The following is a 22824-nucleotide window of genomic DNA, read 5'->3' on the forward strand; positions in this document are numbered from 1 at the left end:
TCTGTCACCCTTGTCACACCCTCGCTGGGTGCTCATGGGTTTTCATAACATTTGGGGACCTAATGAAGCAACTCAGGTTATTACATCATTTATTCTGCACAGTGAGCGTAGGGGGGGAAAAAAAGGAAAACTGCCAGAACTTCAGTTTTTTTTTTATTTTTTTTGGTTTTTTTTGTTGTCCCCCACCAAAAAAAAAAAACTTTATTCCTTTCACTTTATTCCTTTGGAACTGACTAGAAAAGAAAACAAGGAGTGAAAAAATCGCAGCTCCCCATCTGAGCCCTGTGGATTTTTCTGAATCTTTTTATATTTTTTGTACCCATGGCTACATTTGGCAGTAATACCCTATTCCTTTCTTTGTGGCCACCATAAAAAAAGGGTTGTACCTAATAAAAAAAAAAAAATAAAACATGGCTGATATCTTCCAGAAACGGTGCCCCACCTATCCAAATGTTGTGTCCGATATTGCAGGTTAACCTCCATTATAGTGACTGAGACTAATCTGCAACTCCTGTGGACCATGGTGGGGATGGTATGTGGAAGAATGAACCCGTGTATGTTTTGGAGGGTCTCATGCATACTACGGAAGATCCACCCTGAGACATTCCGGACGGACATCCTGTGCGCAGCAGGCGCCTCTGTAATCAATTGGCGTTAGCAGATCTGTATCTGATGACCTCACAGGTGACCTGGACTCAGGCTCTACCTATAATGAGGTGAGATGACTATTTTGCCTCAGGCAGCAGATTCCATGGAGTGGCCTTAAAGGGGATACCCCGCTGCTAGACATCCCCTATCCAAAGGATAGGATATTAGATGTCTGATTGTAAGGGTTCCGCCTCTGGGGCCCCCGCGATCTCCCGCAGCTCCAGGCGTTCTAAACAAATGCCGGGTTCTTGCAGCAGTGGTTGTGATGTCACGGCCACTCCCCTCGTGATGATGTCACACCACATCCCCTCCATTCAGGTCTATGGGAGGGGGCGTGACAGCTGACACAACCCCCTCCCAACTGTTCTGAAAAAGAATGTTCAGAATGCTGGGCACGGGAGTACCCCTTTAAGAGGATCTATAATGGAGTGAATGTGTAATCTGCTTACTATTCCAAAAGTAATTAAAACATATATTTAATAAAGATGACATATACTAGTACGGTGTTGTTCCTGGCTTACCTTGCGGCGCTGTTCTTTCCCCCAGAATGCCTGAATCATTACAAATCGCACATTATACATCAGTGTGATCATTTTTATTTAAAAAAAAATAAAAAAATAAAATAAAAAGTTTTCAATATAATTTTTTTTTTTTTAAAGCAATGTAGATTAGTGTTTCATTACTTGTGTTCCCCTCCCGCTATTGCTAAACTACAACTATTAGCTGCACTACAACGTCTAAGGCTGCACTACTGATGATTCTGATGACATCACTTCCTCTTCTCAGTTTTGTCAGGTGCAGGAGACCTTGCGTAGTCTGGAATCGCCAATTATATGTCCTCACGTGGTGTCCAACTCTTAAAGAGGGACATGTGGCAATCTAAAAGGAGATAATGGGCTGATCGCAAAACCCACCTCTCCTTGGTTATAAGGCTTTGTTGTCCCTCTGACTATTGGGGTAATGTGTCAGATCTTAATCGTTCCAATACTTATCAGCTGCTGTATACTAAAGAGGAAGTTGTGTAGTTCTTTCCAGTCTGACCACAGTGCTCTCTGCTGACACCTCTGTCCATATCAGGAACTGTCCAGAGTAGGAATAAATCCACATAGCAAACCTCTGCTGCTCTGGACAGTTCCTGACACGGACAGAAGTGTCAGTAGAGAGCACTGTGGACAGACAGAAAAAAAACTTCCTCTGGAGCATACAGCAGCTGATAAGTACTGGAAGGGTTAAGGTTTCTTAGTAGTAATTTACAAATCTGTTTAACTTTTTGGCACCAGTTGACTTGAAAAATGGGACGGAGCCCATTTTGACCCTAAGGGCGGGAGGATTTTTTGCAAATCTGACCACTGTCACTTTACGCATTAATAACTCTGTGATGCTTTTACTTATAAATTTGATTCCGAGATTATTTTTTTTTTCCGTGACATATTCTACTTTATGTTAGTGGTAAATTTTCGTCGATACTTGCATCATTTCTTGGTGAAAAATTCCAAAATTTCAGGAAAAATTTTAATATTTAGCATTTTTATTTTTTACTTTGACACTCTATGCTTTTAAGGAAAATGGACATTTTATCTATCTATCTAATCACTCAATGTGCGTGTATAAATATCTGTTCCAGCATCACGTCCAAACGGCTAAACATATTAACATGAAACTTGGCCACATGTTACTTATATGTCAACAACAAAACATGAGGTAATTTAACCCTTACTCACCCCCATTTGCCAGGGACGGGGTTTTTGTTTAAAGTCCCATACAAGCCTAAACAACAACAAAGACGTGGTCTCAAATGGCTGGAGGGGCTCAACCCCAAATGCAGTTGTGCATTTATACTGGGGGAGCAGATCCTGCCCTTGTAGTCCGTTGCTAGGGGCGATCCCCAGCATAAAAATGCATACAATGGAGGATGCCTGCAGCGGACTACAAGTGCCACAATAGAATCCTACACCAGATAGCCGATGTGTAACAATTAGAATACAGGAATTTAGGTGCACTACTATGGTAGATGTATACAGTGACATTGGCTAATCCCTCAACACTGATGTTAAAATTGAGACATTAGCCAGTATATCCTTATATGAAGGACCTACCTGAGCCCGCACACCAACGCCAAGGTTTCTCAAGTGGCACGGGACCTAACACTAAACCTACCTGTGCCGTAATTGCCCACTGTCCCCTGGTTTTGCTTATCACGCACAGGTAGGATTAGCGTAGGTCCCGCGCCATTTGAGAAACCTTGGCGTTGGTGTGCGGGCTCTGGTATGTCCTTCATATAAGGATACACTGGCGAATGTCTCAATTTTAACATCAGTGTTGAGGGTTATCCAATGTCACTGTTACATCTACCACAGTAGTGCACCCATATTCCTGTATTATCCCATACAAGTCTATGGGAAATACACAGTCATGGCCAGAAATGTTGGCACCCCTGAAATGTTTCTAAGAAAATGAAGTAACACATGTTTTGCTATACACATGTTTATTCCCTTTGTGTATATATATATATATATATATATATATATATAGATCTCCTCTCCTCTGTATATATATATATTGCAGTAACACATGTTTTGCTATACACATGTTTATTCCCTTTGTGTATATATATATATATATATAGATCTCCTCTCCTCTGTATATATATATATATTGCAGTAACACATGTTTTGCTATACACATGTTTATTCCCTTTGTGTATATATATATATATAGATCTCCTCTCCTCTGTATATATATATATTGCAGTAACACAGGTTTTGCTATACACATGTTTATTCCCTTTGTGTGTATTGGAACTAAACCAAAAAAGGGAGGAAAAAAAGCAAACTGGACATAATGTCACCAAACTCCAAAAATGGTCTGGACAAAATTATTGGCACCCTTATCTTAATATTTGGTAGCACACACTTTGGAAAAAATAACTGAAATCAGTGGCTTCCTATAACCATCAATAAACATGTGTATAGCAAAACATGTGTTACTGCAATCCTTTTCTGTGAGAAATACTAAATTTTCTTGAAAACTTTCAGGGGTGCCAACATTTACGGCCATGACTGTATATTACTGCATAACTGCCAAACAGCTGCAGAGATTTCGTTAATACTTGGTCACATGTTACTTAGATGTCCATTTAAAATATAGGATAGTTAATTTAACCCTTTACTACCACCATTTGTGAGGTTCAGGGTTTTTGTTTAACCTATTGGGGATGAAGGGTGTACATGTACGCCCTTGTTCCTGGTACTTAAGGACCAAGGGCTTACCTGGATGCCCATGGGAATTTCAGTCCCCAGCGTGGCGGGCGGGGACCGGACTGGGCTGCCTGGTGAAATCATCCAGCAGGCATTTATTGCAAATGCCTGGGGGGGTCTTGAGGAAACCCCAATGTCGGCGAGCTCCGCAAATCGCCGATCAGTTCAGATCGGCGATTCCAGGCTGATCGGGTCTCTGATGACCCGATAATAGGGATGATCGGAGCTGTGAGAGACAGCTCCGACCATCCTGAAGGATAGAAGCGAGGTGGCAGGGGTGCCACCTCCTCCTATCCCCTGCGATTGGCCGGTCAGGACTGACTGGCGAATCGCAGGGGTGGGGTGGTGAAAGCTCATTTCCACCCACTCTGCCCGCCCCTGGATGTCAGGACAGAGCGGGGGAAGATGGCGACGAGGTGCGGGGGCTGTGGATACGGCGGGGACCGGTGGCAGTTACCTGGGATCATGCGGGGGCCAGGGATCAGGGACCGGTGGCAGGCAAGTGGTGCAGCGGCGGCGGTGTCAGATGCAGCAGTAAAGGTCGCCGTAAAGTGATCTTCACTGCTGATTCTAGGAGTTTCAAAGCTACAACTCCCAGCATGCACAGACAGTCCAGGCATATTGGGAGTTTTGCAACAGCTGGAGGCACCCTATTTGGGGAAAACTGATGTACAGTATTTTTGGTGGAGGAGGCAAAAAATCCCTAATTTAGTCCTCAAATGTGTATGGCGCTCTCTCACTTCAGAGCCCTGTCGTATTTCAAGGCAACAGTTTAGGGCCACACATGGGGTATTTCCGTACTCTGGAGAAATTGTGTTACAAATTTTTGGGGGCTTTTTCTCCTTCTCCATTCTTACCAAATAAAAAGGACACATTTTTTTTATTAATAATCTTTTTATTTCCTTTTTTTATATGTTTTATTATTCAGTGCTCTCAGCTCAATGGATGGAATCTCCAGCAATGGAGATATTTCGATAATACTTGGTACACATATTACTTATATGTCAAATAAAAATATATGATAGCTAAATTAACCCTTACCTACACCCTTACATAAAAGATGGGTTTTTGTTTCAAGTCCCATGCAAGTATATGGGACTTCCAGTACCTTATTCCACAAGCTCCGCTCTGCATCTCCTGGTGAATGTGTCAGTCCGGCTTGCAAGCCACACCCCATCTCACAAAGACATGCCCACTGTTTAAGCCCAACCCCTTTTATTCTCTACCCTTTTTGTGCATCGGTCTGGCTTGCAAATCACGCCCAGTCCCACAAAGCCACGTCCCCTTCTATTTTCAGCTTACAATATCTTCATCACAAATCAGTCCCACCTGAGGACAGGACATGAGGACGGAACATAAGGACGTGATATGAGGACAGCATATGGGGTCGGGTTATGAGGTCAAGATATGAGGTCGAGATAGGAGGACGGGATAGGAGGACGGGATAGGAGTATGGGATATGGGTTTGGGCAATGAGGACAGGATAGCAGGACGGGATAAGAGGTCGAGATAGGAGGACGGGATATGAGGTCGAGATATGAGCATGGGATATGAGGACGGGATATGAGGTCCGGATAGGAAGACTGAATATGAGGTTGAGATAGGAGGACGGGATTGGGTTATGAGGACGGGATATGAGGTCAAGATAGGAGAACAGGATAGAAGGTCGGGATATGAGGACAGGATATGAGGTTGAGACAGGAGGTCGGGATATGAGCACGGGATAGGAGGTGGGGATTTGAAGTTGAGATATGAGGACGGGATATGGGGTTGGGATATGACAACAATATATGAGGACGGGATATGGGGTTGGGATATGACAACAATATATGAGGATGGGATATGGGGTTGGGATATGACAACAATATATGAGGATGGGATATGGGGTTGGGATATGACAACAATATATGAGGACGGGATATGGGGTTGGGATATGACAACAATATATGAGGACGGGATATGGGGTTGGGATATGACAACAATATATGAGGACAGGATAGGAAGTCAAAGCTTCCTCCTTTGTTATTTTCCTCCCCAAAAAGGATTAGGAAGGAAAAACTGGGCAACGCTGGGTACTCAGGTAGTAAATTATATATTGATTCACATATACAATATGTCTACTGTATGTTGGCATCATAAAGTTGACATGTTTTTACTTTTGGAAGACATCAGAGGACTTCAAAGTATAGAAGCAATTTTTCTCAAAAATTTCAAAATCTGAATTTTTCAGGGACCAGTTCTGTTTTGAAGTGAATTTGAGGGTCTTTATGTTAGAAATCTCCTACAATGGACCCCATTATGAAAACTGCACCCCTCAAAAGTATTCAAAATTACATACAGAAAGTTTGTTAACCCTTTAGGTGTTTCACAGGAATAGAAGCAAAGTAAGGGAGAAAATTCAAAATCTCAATTTTTTACACTAACATGTTGTTGTGACCCCATTTTTTTCATTTTTACACGGGGAAAAAGGTGAAAAAGCCCCCCAAAATTTCTCATTCAATTTCTCTCAAGTAAGAAAACACCTCATACGTAGATGTAAAGTGCTCTGCGGGCAAACTACAATGAGCTTTTGGAGAGAGAAGCCATTGAGCTTTTGGAAAGAGAATTTGGTTGGAATGGACGTCGGGGCCATGTGCATTTACAAAGCCCCTATGCTGCCAGAACAGTTGCCCCCCCGATGTGACCCCATTTTGGAAACTACACCCCTCACGGAATGTAATAAGGGGGGCAGTGAGCATTTACACCCCACTGGCGTTTGACAGACCTTTGGAACAATGGGCTGTGCAAATGGAAAATTTTATTTTTCATTTTTACGGACGACTGTTCAAAAAATCCTCCAGACACCTGTGGGGCGTAAATGCTCACTGTTCCCCATTATTACATTCCATGAGGGGTGTAGTTTCCGAAGTGGGGTCACATGTCGGGGGGGGGGGGGCACTGTTCTGGCAGCATGAGGGCTTTGTATGTGCACATGGCCTTCAATTCCAGCCAAATTCTCTCTACAAAGAAAAATGTTTTGCTTCTTCTCTTCTGAGCATTGTAGTTCACCCGCAGAGCACTTTACATCCACATATGGGGTATTTCCTTACTAATTTTGGTGGCTTTTTCCTCTATTACCCCTTGTAGAAGTGAAAAAAAAACTAATTTTTCATTCTCACGTCCAACTTTAACTGTGGGATGTTAAGGCTCACTATACCCCTTGTTACATTCCTTGAGGGGTGTAGTTTCCAAAACGGAAATTGCATTACAAATTTTGTGGGTCTTTTTCTTCTTTTACCTCTTGTGAAAATGAAAAGTATGGGGCAAGACCAGCATGTTCGTGTAAAAAAAAAAAAAAAAAAAAAAACTTTTTTTTTTTACACTAACATGCTGGTGTAGCCCCTACCTTTTCCTTTTCATAAGGGGTAAAAGTAGAAATAGCCCCCCAAAATATGTAACGCAATTTCTCCCGAGTATGGAAATACCCCATATGTGGCCCTAAACTGTTGCCTTGAAACACGACAGGGCTCTGAAGTGAGAGAGCGCCATGCGCATTTGAGGCCTAAATTAGGGATTTGCATAGGGGCGGACCCGGATACAAGAATTACATTTGCCCCCTCCACCAAAAATACCCTACAGCAGTGTTTCCCAAACAGGATGTCTTCAGCTGTTGCAAAACTCCCAGCATCCCAGGACAGTCAATGGCTGTCCGGTAATACTGGGAGTTGTTTTGCAACAGCTGGAGGCTCCATTAAGGAAACAGTGCCATATGATACGTTATTTATTGGGAGAGGGAGGGGCAGGCAGTGTAAGGGTGTATATGTAGTGTTTTGCTCTTTACTTTGTGTTAGTGTAGTGTTTTAGGGTACATTCACACAGGTGGGGGTTCACAGCTAACTAATTTCCCGCCAGGGGTTGAGCTGTGGCGGAAAATTTGCTGCAGCTCAAACTTGCAGAAGAAAACCCACTATAAACCCCCGCCCGTGTGACTGTACCCTGTACATTAACATGGGGTGGGTGTGGGGTGCCTCCAGCTGTTGCAAAACTACACATCCCAGTATGCACAGACAGACCGTGCATACCGGGAGTTGTAGTTTTGCCACAGCTGTAGGCACACTGGTGAGGAAACACAGAGTTAGGTAACAGACAAACTTGTGTTTCCCCACAAGGGTGCCTCTAGCTGTTGCAAAACTACAACTCCCAGCATGCACTGACAGCCGAAAGGCATGCTGGGAGTTGTAGTTATGTAACAACTGGAGAGGAACAGTTTGGAGACCACTGTGTTGTGGTCTCCAAACTGTGGCCCTCCAGATGTTGAAAAACTACAACTCCCAGCATGCCCAGACTGTCCAGGCATGCTGGTAGTTGTAGTTCTGCAACATCTAAAGGGCCAGATGTTACAAAACTACAACTCCCAGCATGTCTGGACTGTCTGAGCATGCTTGAAGTTGTAGTTTTGCAACATCTGGAGGTCCACAGTTTGGAGACCACTAAACAGTGGTCTTCAAACTGTGGCCCTCCAGATGTTGCAAAACCTTTGGCTGTCTGGCCATGCTTGGAGTTGTAGTTTTGCAACTTCAAGAATCCCACAGTAAAGATCACTTACCATAGATCTTCACTGCAGCCTCCTCCGACATCAATGCCGCCGTCTGCTGTCTGTGTCACCGCCGCCTGCTGTCTGTGCCACTGCCCGCCATTCATCCATGCTGCACAGTAATCGGATTGTTCCCTCCTCGTCCCACTTCTTCCCCCCGCTCTGCCCGGACTTCGATCGGTGGGTAGAGCGGGGGAAATGAACTCTCACTCCCAACTGCCATTGGTCAGTCAGTCCTGACCAACCAATGGCAGGGGATAGGAGGAGGTGGCACCCCTGCCACCTCACTCCTATCCTTCAGAGTGATCGGGTCTGTCTCTGACACCAGAGACCCGATCAGTCTGGAAAAAACATGATTCGCCGGTCATAATTGACCAGCCAATCACAGCGATCGCCGACAAGGGCGATGTTATGGGATGCCTGCAGAATGATTTCAGTAAGCATCCCGTTCCGATAACCGCCCGGCGAGCAGCGGTGGTGATCAGAAATGCGGAGGCCGTACAGGTACGCCCTCCGTCATTAAGTACATACCACGCCCTACGTTCCCAACAGGTTAAAGGGAAACTAACATCGGGTTCACCGATCCTAAACCCAATACACAGGCTTTTAGTGGCGGTGAACCTGAGTAAAATGATGTATGATTTGTATAAACTGGTGGTTAGGCTGCAGAGTTATAGCCACTGTTGCTAGTAAGCTAATCTGGTCCTTTGTGCAATGGAGGTGGGATCTTTCCCGCCTCCATGCTTTCATATGCCCGGCCATCTGTTGAATATACCTTCACTCTCTCTTAAAGGGGTATTCCAGGAATTTTTTTTATTTGACTATGCTACAGGGGCTGTAAAGTTAGTAGTACATAATATAGTGTCTGTACCTGTGTGTGACGATTTTCTCACAATAATTATGTGATTTTCACTCCAATATTTATTTTTACCAGCATACAAAATGACTGTTGTCTCAGATTTTTCCCAGCTTGCAATGTGGCAGAGACCTGGCTCACTAGTCAGCTGATGACAGGGAGCCTGTCTGCTTCAATGGGTGGAGGGATCAATGCTACATAGTAGTTATATTCTTGTACATAGGTGCAGTATTATAGTAGTTATATTCTTGTATACAGGGGGCAGTATTATAGTAGTTATATTCTTGTACATAGGAGCAGTATTATAGTAGTTATATTCTTGTACATAGGAGCAGTATTATAGTAGTTATATTCTTGTACATAGGGGGCAGTATTATAGTAGTTATATTTTTGTACATAGGAGCAGTATTATAGTAGTTATATTCTTGTATATAGGGGGCAGTATTATAGAAGTTATATTCTTGTATATAGGAGGCAGTATTATAGTAGTTATATCAAACATCGAGGAGAAGAAGGTAAAAAGACCGCACTCACCCACTGTACTCGCTGGTGGATTGCAGATTTATTCAGAATGCAAAAAACAATTCCATATGGTGGAGGACGTGGAGGGGATAAAAAGCCAAACGGAATAGTTTTGCGAAACTAGTCCGTTTGGCTTTTTATCCCCTCCACGTCCTCCACCATATGGAATTGTTTTTTGCATTCTGAATAAATCTGCAATCCACCAGCGAGTACAGTGGGTGAGTGCGGTCTTTTTACCTTCTTCTCCTCGATGTTTGATGTTATCTGATATTACACCTGCACCCCCAGGTACGGCAGTACTTCAAATCTTCTGGATAGCCTTGATTGTATTGCCTCAGGATTTCATTATTGAACAGGGATATTTGCTCTTTGGTGCCACTTTTTCCTTTTTTCTTTGGACTTTGTTATAGTAGTTATATTCTTGTATATAGGAGCAGTATTATAGTAGTTATATTCTTGTATATAGGAGCAGTATTATAGTGGTTATATTCTTGTATATAGGAGCAGTATTATAGTAGTTATATTCTTGTATATAGGAGCAGTATTATAGTAGTTACATTCTTGTACATAGGAGCAGTATTATAGTAGTTATATTCTTGTACATAGGAGCAGTATTATAGTAGTTATATTCTTGTATATAGGGGGGCAGTATTATAGTGGTTATATTCTTGTATATAGGGGGCAGTATTATAGTAGTTATATTCTTGTATATAGGAGCAGAATTATAGTAGTTATATTCTTGTATATAGGGGCAGTATTATAGTAGTTACATTCTTGTACATAGGAGCAGTATTATAGTAGTTATATTCTTGTACATAGGAGCAGTATTATAGTAGTTATATTCTTGTATATAGGGGGGCAGTATTATAGTGGTTATATTCTTGTATATAGGGGGCAGTATTATAGTAGTTATATTCTTGTATATAGGAGCAGAATTATAGTAGTTATATTCTTGTATATAGGGGCAGTATTATAGTAGTTATATACTTGTACATAGGAGGCAGCATTATAGTAGTTATATTGTTGTATATAGGAGCAGTATTATAGTAGTTATATTGTTGTATATAGGAGCAGTATTATAGTAGTTATATTCTTGTATATAGGAGCAGTATTATAGTAGTAATATTCTTGTATATAGGTGCAGTATTATAGTAGTTATATTCTTGTATATAGAAGCAGTATTATAGAAGTTATATTCTTGTATATAGAAGCAGTATTATAGTAGTTATATTCTTGTATATAGAAGCAGTATTATAGAAGTTATATTCTTGTACATAGAGAACAGTATTATAGTAGTTATAGTCTTGTACATAGGGGGCAGTATTGTAGTAGTTATTCTTGTATATAGGGGCAGTGTTAGCAGTTATATTGTACATAGGAGGCAGTATATTAGTAGGTATATATTATAAATAGGAACAGTATTATAGTTGTTTTATACATGTACATAGGAAGCAGTACTATAGTAGTTATATTTGTGTACATAGAGGGCAGTAACACAAGTAGGTTCAGATAATCCTCATCTGCAGTACCAGGCATAGGCTACAGATACTTTGGTACTGTTCTTGGAAAATAAAAAAAATAAAGCAGACATTTTTATCTATTCTCACATTGTTACGCCGAGCGCTCCGGGTCCCCGCTCCTCCCCGGAGCGCTTGCAGCGTTCTCCTGTTCGCAGCGCCCCGGTCAGACCTGCTGACCGGATGCGCTGCGATAATGTCCCCAGCCGGGATGCGATTCGCGATGCGGGACGTGCCCGCTGGCGATGCGCATCCCGACCCGCTTACCAGACTCGTTCCCCATCTGTGCTGTCCCGGCGCGCGCGGCCCCGCTCCCTAGGGCGCGCGCGTGCCGGGTCTTTGCGATTTAAAGGGCCGGTGCGCCACTGATTGGCGCATGGGTTTTAATCAGTATCTTCACCTGTGCACTTCCCTATTTATACCTCACTTCCCCTGCACTTCCTTGCCGGATCTTGTTGCCATTGTGCCAGTGAAGCGTTTCCTTGTGTGTTCCTAGCCTGTGTTCCAGACCTCCTGCCGTTGCCCCTGACTACGATCCTTGCTGCCTGCCCTGACCTTCTGCTACGTCCAGCCTTGCTCTTGTCTACTCCCTTGTACCTCGCTTATCTCAGCAGTCAGAGAGGTTGAGCCGTTGCCGGTGGATACGACCTGGTTGCTACCGCCGCTGCAAGGCCATCCCGCTTTGCGGCGGGCTCTGGTGAAAACCAGTAGCAACTTAGAACCGGTCCACCGACACGGTCCACGCCAATCCCTCTCTGGCACAGAGGATCCACCTCCAGCCAGCCGAATCGTGACAGTAGATCCGGCCATGGATCCTGCTGAGGTCCCGCTGCCAGTTATCGCTGACCTCACCACGGTGGTCGCCCAGCAGTCGCAACAGATAGCGCAACAAGGCCACCAGCTGTCTCAACTGACCGTGATGCTACAGCTGCTTCTACCACAGCTTCAGAAACCATCTCCTCCGCCAGCTCCTGCACCTCCTCCGCAGCGAGTGGCCGCATCCAACTTCCGTTTGTCATTGCCGGACAAATTTGATGGGGACTCTAAATTTTGCCGTGGTTTTCTCTCACAATGTTCCCTGCACTTGGAGATGATGTCGGACCAATTTCCTACTGAAACGTCAAAGATGGCTTTCGTGGTCAGCCTTCTGTCTGGGAAAGCCCTGTCATGGGCCACACCGCTCTGGGACCGCAATGATCCTGTCACTGCCTCTGTACACTCTTTCTTCACGGAGATTAGAAGTGTCTTCAAGGAACCAGCCCGAGCCTCTTCTGCTGAGACTGCCCTGCTGAACCTGGTCCAGGGTAATTCTTCTGTTGGCGAGTACGCCATCCAATTCCGTACTCTCGCCTCCGAATTGTCCTGGAATAACGAGGCCCTCTGCGCGACCTTCAAAAAAGGCCTATCCAGTAACATCAAAGATGTGCTGGCCACACGAGAAATCCCTGCTAACCTGCATGAACTTATTCATCTGGCCACCCGCATTGACATGCGTTTTTCCGAAAGGCGCCAGGAGCTCCGCCAGGATATGGACTTTGTTCGCACGAGGCGGTTTCTCTCCCCGGCTCCTCTCTCCTCTGGTCCGCTGCAATCCGTTCCTGTGCCTTCCGCCGTGGAGGCTATGCAAGTTGACCGGTCTCGCTTGACTCCTCAAGAGAGGACACGCCGCCGCATTGAGAACCTTTGCCTGTACTGTGCCAGTACCGAACACTTCTTGAAGGACTGTCCTATCCGACCTACACGTCAGGAAAGACGCACTACGACTCCGCACAAAGGTGAGACAGCTCTAGGTGTGAACTCTGCTTCTCCACGTCTTACTGTGCCTGTGCGGATTTCTTCTTCTACCTTCTCCTTCTCAGCTGTGGCCTTCTTGGATTCCGGATCTGCAGGAAATTTTATTTTGGCCTCTTTCGTTAACAGGTTCAACATCCCAGTGACCAGTCTCGCCAGACCCCTCTACATCGCCTCTGTTAATGATGAAAGATTGGACTGTACTGTGCGTTACCGCACGGAACCCTTCTTAATGTGCATTGGACCCCATCACGAAAAGATTGAATTTCTGGTCCTCTCTAACTGCACTTCGGAAATTCTTCTTGGACTACCTTGGCTTCAACGCCATTCCCCCAACCCTCGATTGGACCACCGGGGAGATCAAGAACTGGGGTACTACTTGCCACAAGAACTGTCTTATGTCTGCTCCCAGTACTGTCAGTCGAAACCCTATGGCTCCTCCGATACCAGGTCTCCCCAAGGCCTATCTGGACTATGCTGATGTTTTTTGCAAAAAACAAGCAGAGACTTTGCCTCCTCACAGGCCTTATGACTGCCCTATTGACCTCTTCCCTGGTACTACTCCACCCCGGGGCAGAATCTATCCTCTGTCCGCTCCGGAAACACAAGCCATGTCGGAGTACATCCAAGAGAATTTAAAAAGGGGATTTATCCGCAAGTCTTCCTCCCCTGCCGGAGCTGGATTTTTCTTCGTCTCCAAAAAAGACGGCTCCTTACGACCTTGCATTGATTACCGCGGCCTTAATAAAATCACTATAAAAAACCCGCTATCCCCTACCTTTTATCTCTGAACTCTTTGACCACCTACGAGGCGCCCACATCTTTACCAAGCTGGACTTAAGAGGTGCATATAATCTCATCCGCATCAGGGAAGGGGACGAGTGGAAGACCGCGTTTAACACCAGGGATGGACACTTTGAATATCTGTTTATGCCTTTTGGGCTTTGCAACGCCCCTGCCGTCTTCCAAGACTTTGTAAATGAAATTTTTTGTGATCTTCTATATACCTGTGTTGTGGTCTACCTGGACGATATTTTGATTTTTTCTTCTAACCTTGAAGAACACCGCCGGCATGTCCGCATGGTTCTTCAGAGACTTCGGGACAATCAGTTATATGCCAAAATGGAAAAATGTCTCTTTGAATGTCAATCTCTTCCCTTCCTAGGATACTTAGTCTCTGGCCAGGGACTCCAAATGGACCCGGACAAACTATCAGCCGTATTGGATTGGCCACGCCCCTTCGTACTCCATGCTATTCAACGTTTCTTGGGGTTTGCCAATTATTACAGACAATTTATTCCACATTTTTCCACTATTGTGGCCCCAATTGTGGCCCTAACCAAGAAAAACGCCAACCCTAAGTCCTGGCCTCCTCAAGCAGAAGAGGCCTTCAACCATCTCAAAACTGCCTTTTCTTCTGCTCCCGTACTCTCAAGACCTGATCCATCTAAACCCTTCTCACTGGAGGTAGACGCCTCCTCGGTGGGAGCTGGAGCGGTACTCCTACAGAGAAATTCTTCCGGACATGCTGTTACTTGTGGTTTCTAGGACCTTCTCTCCGGCGGAGAAAAACTACTCCATTGGTGATCGAGAACTACTGGCCATAAAATTGGCGCTTGAGGAATGGAGGCACCTGCTGGAGGGATCCAAATACCCAGTTATTATATACACTGACCACAAGAATCTCTCTTATCTTCAGTCTGCCCAACGGCTGAACCCCCGCCAGGCTAGGTGGTCTTTGTTCTTTGCCCGTTTTAACTTTGAAATTCATTTTTGCCCCGCTGACAAGAACATTAGGGCTGACGCTCTCTCTCGTTCATCGGATGCCTCTGAAATGGAAGCTTCCCCGCAACACATTATTCCTCCGGACTGTCTGATCTCCACTTCTCCAGCTTCCATCAGACAAACTCCTCCAAGGAAGACCCTTATCTCTCCATGCCAGCGCCTCAGGATTCTCAGGTGGGGACACTCCTCTCACCTCGCAGGCCATGCTGGCATCAAAAAATCCGTCCAGCTCATCTCTCGTTTTTATTGGTGGCCTACCCTGGAAGCTGATGTTGCTGATTTTGTTCGGGCTTGTACAGTCTGTGCCCGGGACAAGACCCCTCGCCAGAAGCCTGCCGGTCTCCTCCATCCTCTGCCTGTTCCTGAGCGACCATGGTCTCAGATTGGTATGGACTTTATTGCTGATTTACCTTTATCCCATGGCAACACAGTTATTTGGGTGGTCGTTGATCGGTTCTCCAAGATGGCACATTTTATCCCTCTTCCAGGTCTTCCTTCTGCGCCTCAGTTGGCGAAACTATTTTTTGTGCACATTTTTCGCCTTCACGGGCTTCCTACGCATATCGTCTCGGATAGAGGCGTTCAATTTGTGTCGAAATTTTGGAGGGCCCTCTGTAATCAACTTTAAATCAAATTAAACTTCTCGTCTTCTTATTATCCCCAATCCAATGGGCAAGTGGAGAGAATTAATCAGGTTCTTGGTGACTATTTGTGACATTTTGTTTCCTTCCGCCAGGATGACTGGGCCGATCTTCTACCATGGGCCGAATTCTCGTACAATTTCAGAGTCCCTGAGTCTTCCGCTAAATCCCCATTTTTTGTGGTGTACGGCCGTCACCCTCTTCCCCCCCTTCCCACTCCCATGCCTTCAGGTTTGCCCGCTGTTGATGAGGTGACTCGGGACTTCTCCACCATCTGGAAAGAGACTCAAAAATATCTCCTACTGGCCTCATCCCGGATGAAGAAACATGCCGACAAAAAAAGAAGAACTCCCCCTGTTTTTTCTCCCGGAGACAAAGTATGGCTCTCCGCCAAGTATGTCCGCTTTCGTGTCCCCAGTTATAAACTGGGACCACGTTATCTTGGTCCTTTTAAAATCAAATGCCAAATCAACCCTGTCTCCTATAAACTCCTTCTTCCTCCTTCTCTCCGTATTCCTAATGCTTTTCATGTCTCTCTCCTTAAACCACTCATCCTTAACCGCTTCTCTCCCAAGGTTGTTGCTCCTACTCCTGTTTCCGGGTCCTCTGACATCTTCTCGGTTAAAGAAATTCTGGCATCCAAGACGGTCAGAGGTAAAAAAAAAATTCTTGTAGATTGGGAGAATTGCGGCCCAGAGGAGAGGTCATGGGAACCCGAGGACAACATCCTTGACAAGGACCTTATCCACAAATTCTCGGGTTCTAAAAAGAGGGGGAGACCCAAGGGGGGGGGGGGTACTGTTACGCCGAGCGCTCCGGGTCCCCGCTCCTCCCCGGAGCACTCGCAGCGTTCTCCTGTTCGCAGCGCCCCGGTCAGACCTGCTGACCGGATGCGCTGCGATAATGTCCCCAGCCGGGATGCGATTCGCGATGCGGGACGCGCCCGCTCGCGATGCACATCCCGACCCGCTTACCAGACTCGTTCCCCATCTGTGCTGTCCCGGCGCGCGCGGCCCCACTCCCTACGGCGCGCGCGCGCCGGGTCTTTGCGATTTAAAGGGCCGGTGCGCCACTGATTGGTGCATGGGTTTTAATCAGTATCTTCACCTGTGCACTTCCCTATTTATACCTCACTTCCCCTGCACTTCCTTGCCGGATCTTGTTGCCATTGTGCCAGTGAAAGCGTTTCCTTGTGTGTTCCTAGCCTGTGTTCCAGACCTCCTGCCGTTGCCCCAGACTACGATCCTTGCTGCCTGCCCTGACCTTCTGCTACGTCCGACCTTGCTCTTGTCTACTCCCTTGTACCGCGCTTATCTCAGCAGTCAGAGAGGTTGAGCCGTTGCTGGTGGATACGACCTGGTTACTACCGCTGCTGCAAGACCATCCCGCTTTGCGGCGGGCTCTGGTGCAAACCAGTAGCAACTTAGAATCGGTCCACGGACACGGTCCACGCCAATCCCTCTCTGGCACAGAGGATCCACCTCCAGCCAGCCGAATCGTGACACACATTTCCTCATTCACTCACACCAGTTCCCTCCATTCTTACCAAATAAAAAGGACAATTTTTTTTTATTAATAATCTTTTTATTTCCTTTTTTTTTATATGTTTTATTATTCAGTGCTCTCAGCTCAATGGATTTCAAACCAGCTTATAAAAAATGCACGTTATTCTTTTTTTTTTTTTCTTTTTTAATTGGTATTTTTTTTAAACAATGTGTCAACCCCATTTTTCTTTGTTCTTTAAATAAATTATCACCTTTTCCTCCAATTCTCAATGAAGCCCTATATCCTCCATATATATATATGGAGGCGGGCTTTGACCGGAAAAAAAAAAAAAAAAAAAGAAACAACCTTGTTTGCTTAGGCTCAACAAACATAAATATGCACATATTTATACCCACACAAATAAAGAATAAATACTTCCAAATAAGTTAAAAACAACATTTTAAAAGATCTCGCCAGGTTTTCAATTTTTTTTTACATAAATGTTTTTTTTTATGCTCTGTCGACTTTTCGTTTATAATTTTTTTTTTGTTTTTTTTTTTAATTTCAAGAGATCCTACAACATTCTACTAAACACAGGCAAAGAAACCACATGGAACCTAGAACACAAATAACTAACTAAAATTAAGGGGTCGTGAGATTTTCCTCCGATCCCAACTACCGTTCATATTGTTTTTTAATATTAGAAATAAAAGCACGAAAATGTAATTTAAAAAAAAAATCATATTAAAAGAAAACACATTCACTAGAGAAAAATGTCTGGGGCATTAACCTAAAAAAAAATAAACGAAAAAACGAGTTATAGAACAGACGTTAACTAAGAAACATCCAAATTTTCTCTAGCTAGTTTTCATGTTTTTGCTACACAATAATTCAAGCTAATGCAACTTATATATTATGGATATTTGGGTTTTAAGACTCCAGTCCCACTTTCCAATTTTTCTGTTTTTATTTTTAGTTATTTTTTATGTTCTGAATATGGCTACATTGAGAAATGCCGTCTCTAGCTCCTCGGTAGATTTTGCATTTACTGCCCCATAAGAAAAAATTTGTACAACTTTGGTTAGAATTAGAAATGAGCGAATTAATTCACAATGAATAAAATTTATTCCAAATTTTCAAAAAAAGATTAGGATTCCTCAGAATTAAAATTTTTGGGATTTGATCTGGGCAAAATCTCTTAAAAAGGAGGATGCCATTTAGGAATTAGAGATGAGCAGATAAATTCAGAATTAATCAAATTCATTCCAAATTTCCCCCCAAAAATGGGAATTCGTCAGAATTAAAATTTTTAGGATTTGATCCGGGCAAATCTCTAAAAAGGAGGCTGCCATTTAGGAATAAGAGATGAGCAAGTTAATTCAGAATTATTCAAATTCATTCCAAATTTCCCCCCAAAAATGGGAATTCGTTAGAATAAAAATTTTGGGGATTTGATCTGGGCAAATCTCTAAAAAGGAGGCTGCCATTTAGGAATTAGAGATGAGAAAATTAATTCAGAATTAATCAAGATCATTCCAAATTTCCCCCCAAAAATGGGAATTCGTCAGAATTAAAAAATTTGGGATTTGATCTGGGCAAATCTCTCAAAAAGGAGGATGCCATTTAGGAATTAGAGATGAGCAAATTAAATCAGAATTAATCAAATTCATTCCAAATTTCCCCCCAAAAATGGGAATTCGTCAGAATTAAAATTTTTGGGATTTGATCTGGGCAAATCTCTAAAATGGAGGATGCCATTTAGGAATTAGAGATGAGCAAATTAATTCAGAATTAATAAAATTCATTCCAAATTTCCCCCCAAAAATGGGAATTTGTCAGAATTAAAACATTTTGGGATTTGATCTGGGCAAATCTCTCAAAAAGGAGGCTGCCATTTTAGGAAGTGTTTCCAATCCTAGAAACCCTAATTTTGGGTTTTCGCTTTCTCGGCATTTAAGAACTTGGATATAGTCCTAGGAATCCTCTGGACAATCGAAACTTTTCGAAATTTGGGAAATTCGCTCATCCCTAGTTAGAATAAAATGTAAATAGAGCTGTATTCAAAAATTCAGGGGGGAGTCGGGCTTTTTTCTGGAGCCAAATGCAGGGCTAGTTCTCAATGCAACACATAAATATTATCCAAATAATAATTTCAGTTTCTGCTTGAATTTTTGAGTTCAAAATGTTGTTTCTGTTACTTTTGAATTCAAAAATAGAAATAACATATATTTGCAATTTGTCATTTATTTTTTTTACTCCTGGGATTAGTGGGACTGAAGCTTCAATTTTAACCAATCTAGACATCTTCTAACCCAAACCTGGCACAATAGTCAATAATAATAATGATAATTATAATAATTAATAAAAAATACACAATTATTTGGATTTTCCATGATGAGTATGGATGTCGTTTATGTCTTAAAACAGGGGCCACTGTGTAAAATATATAAAGACAGTCTAAATGAAAAGGCTTTGAAACAAGTCCCAAAAAATGGGAATCCTGGAACATATAAATATATTGCAGTTCAAATCTAAAATGCATCGAGGGTGCAGATACTTTTTGTTTTTTTAGGCAAGAACAACTTGGGGATATTAAAAATGATAAATATATGAATTATTGCAGGTTGTGAACTTTGCTGTTGTATTCCTGAAGCAAATGTGACCGCCCGTCTTATGACCAGTCCACAAAATACAAAAAAAAAAAGAAAATAAATTGATCAAAATTTATTTTCCTACTTGCCGACATGAATGTAAAGGTGAAATTTCAAAGTTTTTTTTTTGTTGTTTTTTTTTTTAATGACCGCCCAAGTTATTTTTGCATAATAGGTGCACTTTAATTCATCCTGGAAGCCACTAGCATGGAAAAAGGGGTTTTGTATCTAATAAAAAAGTTTTTTTTGTTTTCTTTTGTTTTTTTGTTCTTTTGCTTTACCCCATAAGGAATTTTAAAAGAGCTATTATTATGTAACTATATATTTTTCATGGACTCCTATTTTTGGACAAGTGCGAAAGGCTTAAAATGCTCATTGAGATTTTTTTTCTCATTTTTTATAAAAATAGATATTTTTGTTTTTTGTTTGTTTTTTTCTTTCATTTCTGCTCTCGCTCTCATTTCTTCGTTTATTACTCTTTAGGAGAAGAGAGGATATCAAGTGAGGGCAGGGAGGAGACAAGGGCTATAGGCAGTGATATGGTGCTTAGCCATTATGGCAACAGGATATTTAACCAATTCACTGCCAAAGTGAGAGAGGTGGAACAACAACAAAAAACATGCTATCTTGGTCGAAACTTCACCCCATGCTAGCTGTGGTGGTGGAAAACCAAAATTTTGAATGGTTCACAACCGCATTTTCTGGCTACACCAAGACCTGAAGGTTCTAAGATAACTAGAGTATTGTAACCAGTTAGTAGCCCCCATGTCCTCAGGATTGGCACCAATGGTATGAGATCCTCTATGAAACCTTAGAATAGTCAGAACTGGCTCAAAAGTCCTAGCTGTCAACTATAAACCAATGGAACCCATTGTGGTATACCACAGCTTTCTTACGGAGGCTTATCCATGTCTCAATTCGGTCCTTCCATCCCTGTCTATAATATCACGGGTGTCAGAATGATGTATGTCTAGACATTGGTATACCTTACTTTTACCTTCTTGCCTTAACGCTTCCTCTCTCACTCCCCCACCCCTCCACTCATTGCCCTCTCTTTCATGCTTTGTGTTGTTTACTAGTTTTGAATGAAACTTGCAGGACCCTATCTCCCAGCCGGTATCCGTTCAGGCTGGCAATAGCCATGGCCGCCTCGTCGTAGTTTGTCATGGTGACGAATCCGAAACCTTTGCACTTGTTTGTGGTGAAGTCCCGGATAACTTTGACGTTTGTCACTGCTCCGAATGGCCCAAACAGTTGCCACAGGACGCTCTCGTCAGCCTCCGGCGATAAGTTGTAGACGAAGATGCACCAGCCGGCAGAGGTAGGACCTGTCAAACTGACTCCGGCAAGGTTGGTAACACTGTCGATGGTTATGGGTGAGAACCTGGGGAGGAAAGAGAGCGGACTACATTGGGTGTAAGGAATTGGTCCATGTGAGTGAAATGGAGGGGTGAATCATAAGAAGAAAGAACATTGTGAAGATTTTGGAAAGCCTAAATACACCATATTGAGCATCAATGGCTGATTACTTGACCTTAAACAAGGGCCTGAAATTTTGTTTTCTACCTAGCAGGTTGAGTGAAGGATGGAGACATGAAAATGACAGAGCTATACACAAACTACAAAAATGAGTAAGATACGAAGGAGGAGAACACAAACAGTTACATATAGACCCCAAAAGGGCAAAGATAAACCTTGAAGAAACCAAAATGTATTCTCAAATAGATGATACCATCTCTGAAGTTCTTCAGCTATGTCAACATGAGGAGCATAGTGATCACACCATTCAGTAACGTCATCGTGAAGGACATCTAAACTACTACTCCAGTTATAATACAACTGCATTCAGAATTCTGCTGGTTTAATGTTAGCTCTTAGGCTGTTTTCCAACGAGACTTATGTAGAAATATGGTGTTACTCGGAATTTACCTAGTTAGAAGTAAATTTGAGGAGCACAGTGACTATAACATTAAAGGGGTACTCCACTGGAAAAAATTTTTTTTAAATAAACTGGTGCCAAAAAGTGAAATAGATTTGCAAATAACTTACTAAAAAATCTTAATCCTTCCAGTACTTGACAGCTGCTGTATGATCCACAGGAAGTTCTTTTCCTTTTGAATGTCCTTTCTGTCCAGAGCAGGATAGGTTTTCTATGGGGATTTTCTCCTGTTCTGGAATGGACAGAGGTGTCAGCAGAGAAAAGAACTTCCTGTGGATCATACAGCAGAGAAAAGAACTTCCTGTGGATCATACAGCAGATGATAAGTACTGGAAGGATTAAGATTTTTTAACAGAAGTAATTTAGAAATCTGTTTAACTTTCTGGCACCAGTTGATTAAATTTTTATTTTTTTCCAGTGGACTACCCCTTTAAGTTACTCCTAATCCACTACTCCAGTTATAGTATAACTGAATTCAGAATTCTGCTGGTTTACTGTCAGCTCTGAGGCTGTTTCCCAACCAGAGTTATGTAAAACTCTGGTGTCCCATGGAACCTGGTTAGGGGTCAAACTGTTACAGTGGCGCTCCGGCCAGACTCTCTGTCCGTGAGCGCTCCCTGTCCCTGCTGCCGGCGGGGCTGAGAATCGAATCGCGGGACGCGCCCGCATGCGAGTCTCAGCCCGTCACTCACCTTCTTGTGTCTCTGCTCCCTGGTGTCCTCGCAGCTCCGGCATGCGTGCCCCGCCCCCTAGGACGCGCGTGCACCGGAGCTCTGTTTCTTAAAGGGCCAGTACCAATTAATTAAAATGTCTGCACCTGTCCCTTGTCCATAAGTATCTGCTCCTCCCTGTTCCCTGGACCGGATCTTTGGTTGTCTAGCCTTAGTGAATTCCTGTTTCCCAGAGTCTGTGTATCTGTTCCTGGTTTCGTCCTATCCTGTACCTGTGTTTCAGACTTGTTCTTCTGCCATTCCGCCACATCCTGCCAGTCGCTGTCAGTGCCACGTCACCCCCCAGCTAGCTGTGTGCACGAGTCGTGCCAGGGGTAGCGACCTGGGTGCCACCTGCCGCAGCAAGACCATCCCGCTTTGCGGCGGCATCTGGTGAAAACCAGTGGCACCTTAGACCCCACTCCCTGACACGGCTCAAGTCTCCTTCC

General features: G+C 43.5%; 1 protein-coding gene across 6 annotated transcripts in view; it reads right to left on the reverse strand.

The window, feature by feature from the left end:
- Positions 1-17152: 17152 nt before the first annotated feature.
- ELAVL3 (ELAV like RNA binding protein 3) overlaps positions 17153-22824 on the reverse strand; it is a 79476-nt gene continuing 73804 nt past the window's right edge. For 4 of the 6 annotated variants that reach the window (XM_056570413.1, XM_056570412.1, XM_056570411.1 and 1 more), the window contains one exon: positions 17153-21131. In XM_056570413.1, coding sequence (XP_056426388.1) covers positions 20783-21131 — 349 coding nt within the window. In that variant the 3' untranslated portion in view covers positions 17153-20782. The remainder of the gene's footprint in view (positions 21132-22824) is intronic. The other 2 variants (XM_056570414.1, XM_056570410.1) reach the window with 1 other exon arrangement.

The sequence above is a fragment of the Hyla sarda genome, chromosome 4, assembly GCF_029499605.1.
Source record: "Hyla sarda isolate aHylSar1 chromosome 4, aHylSar1.hap1, whole genome shotgun sequence".
Taxonomy (NCBI): domain Eukaryota; kingdom Metazoa; phylum Chordata; class Amphibia; order Anura; family Hylidae; genus Hyla; species Hyla sarda.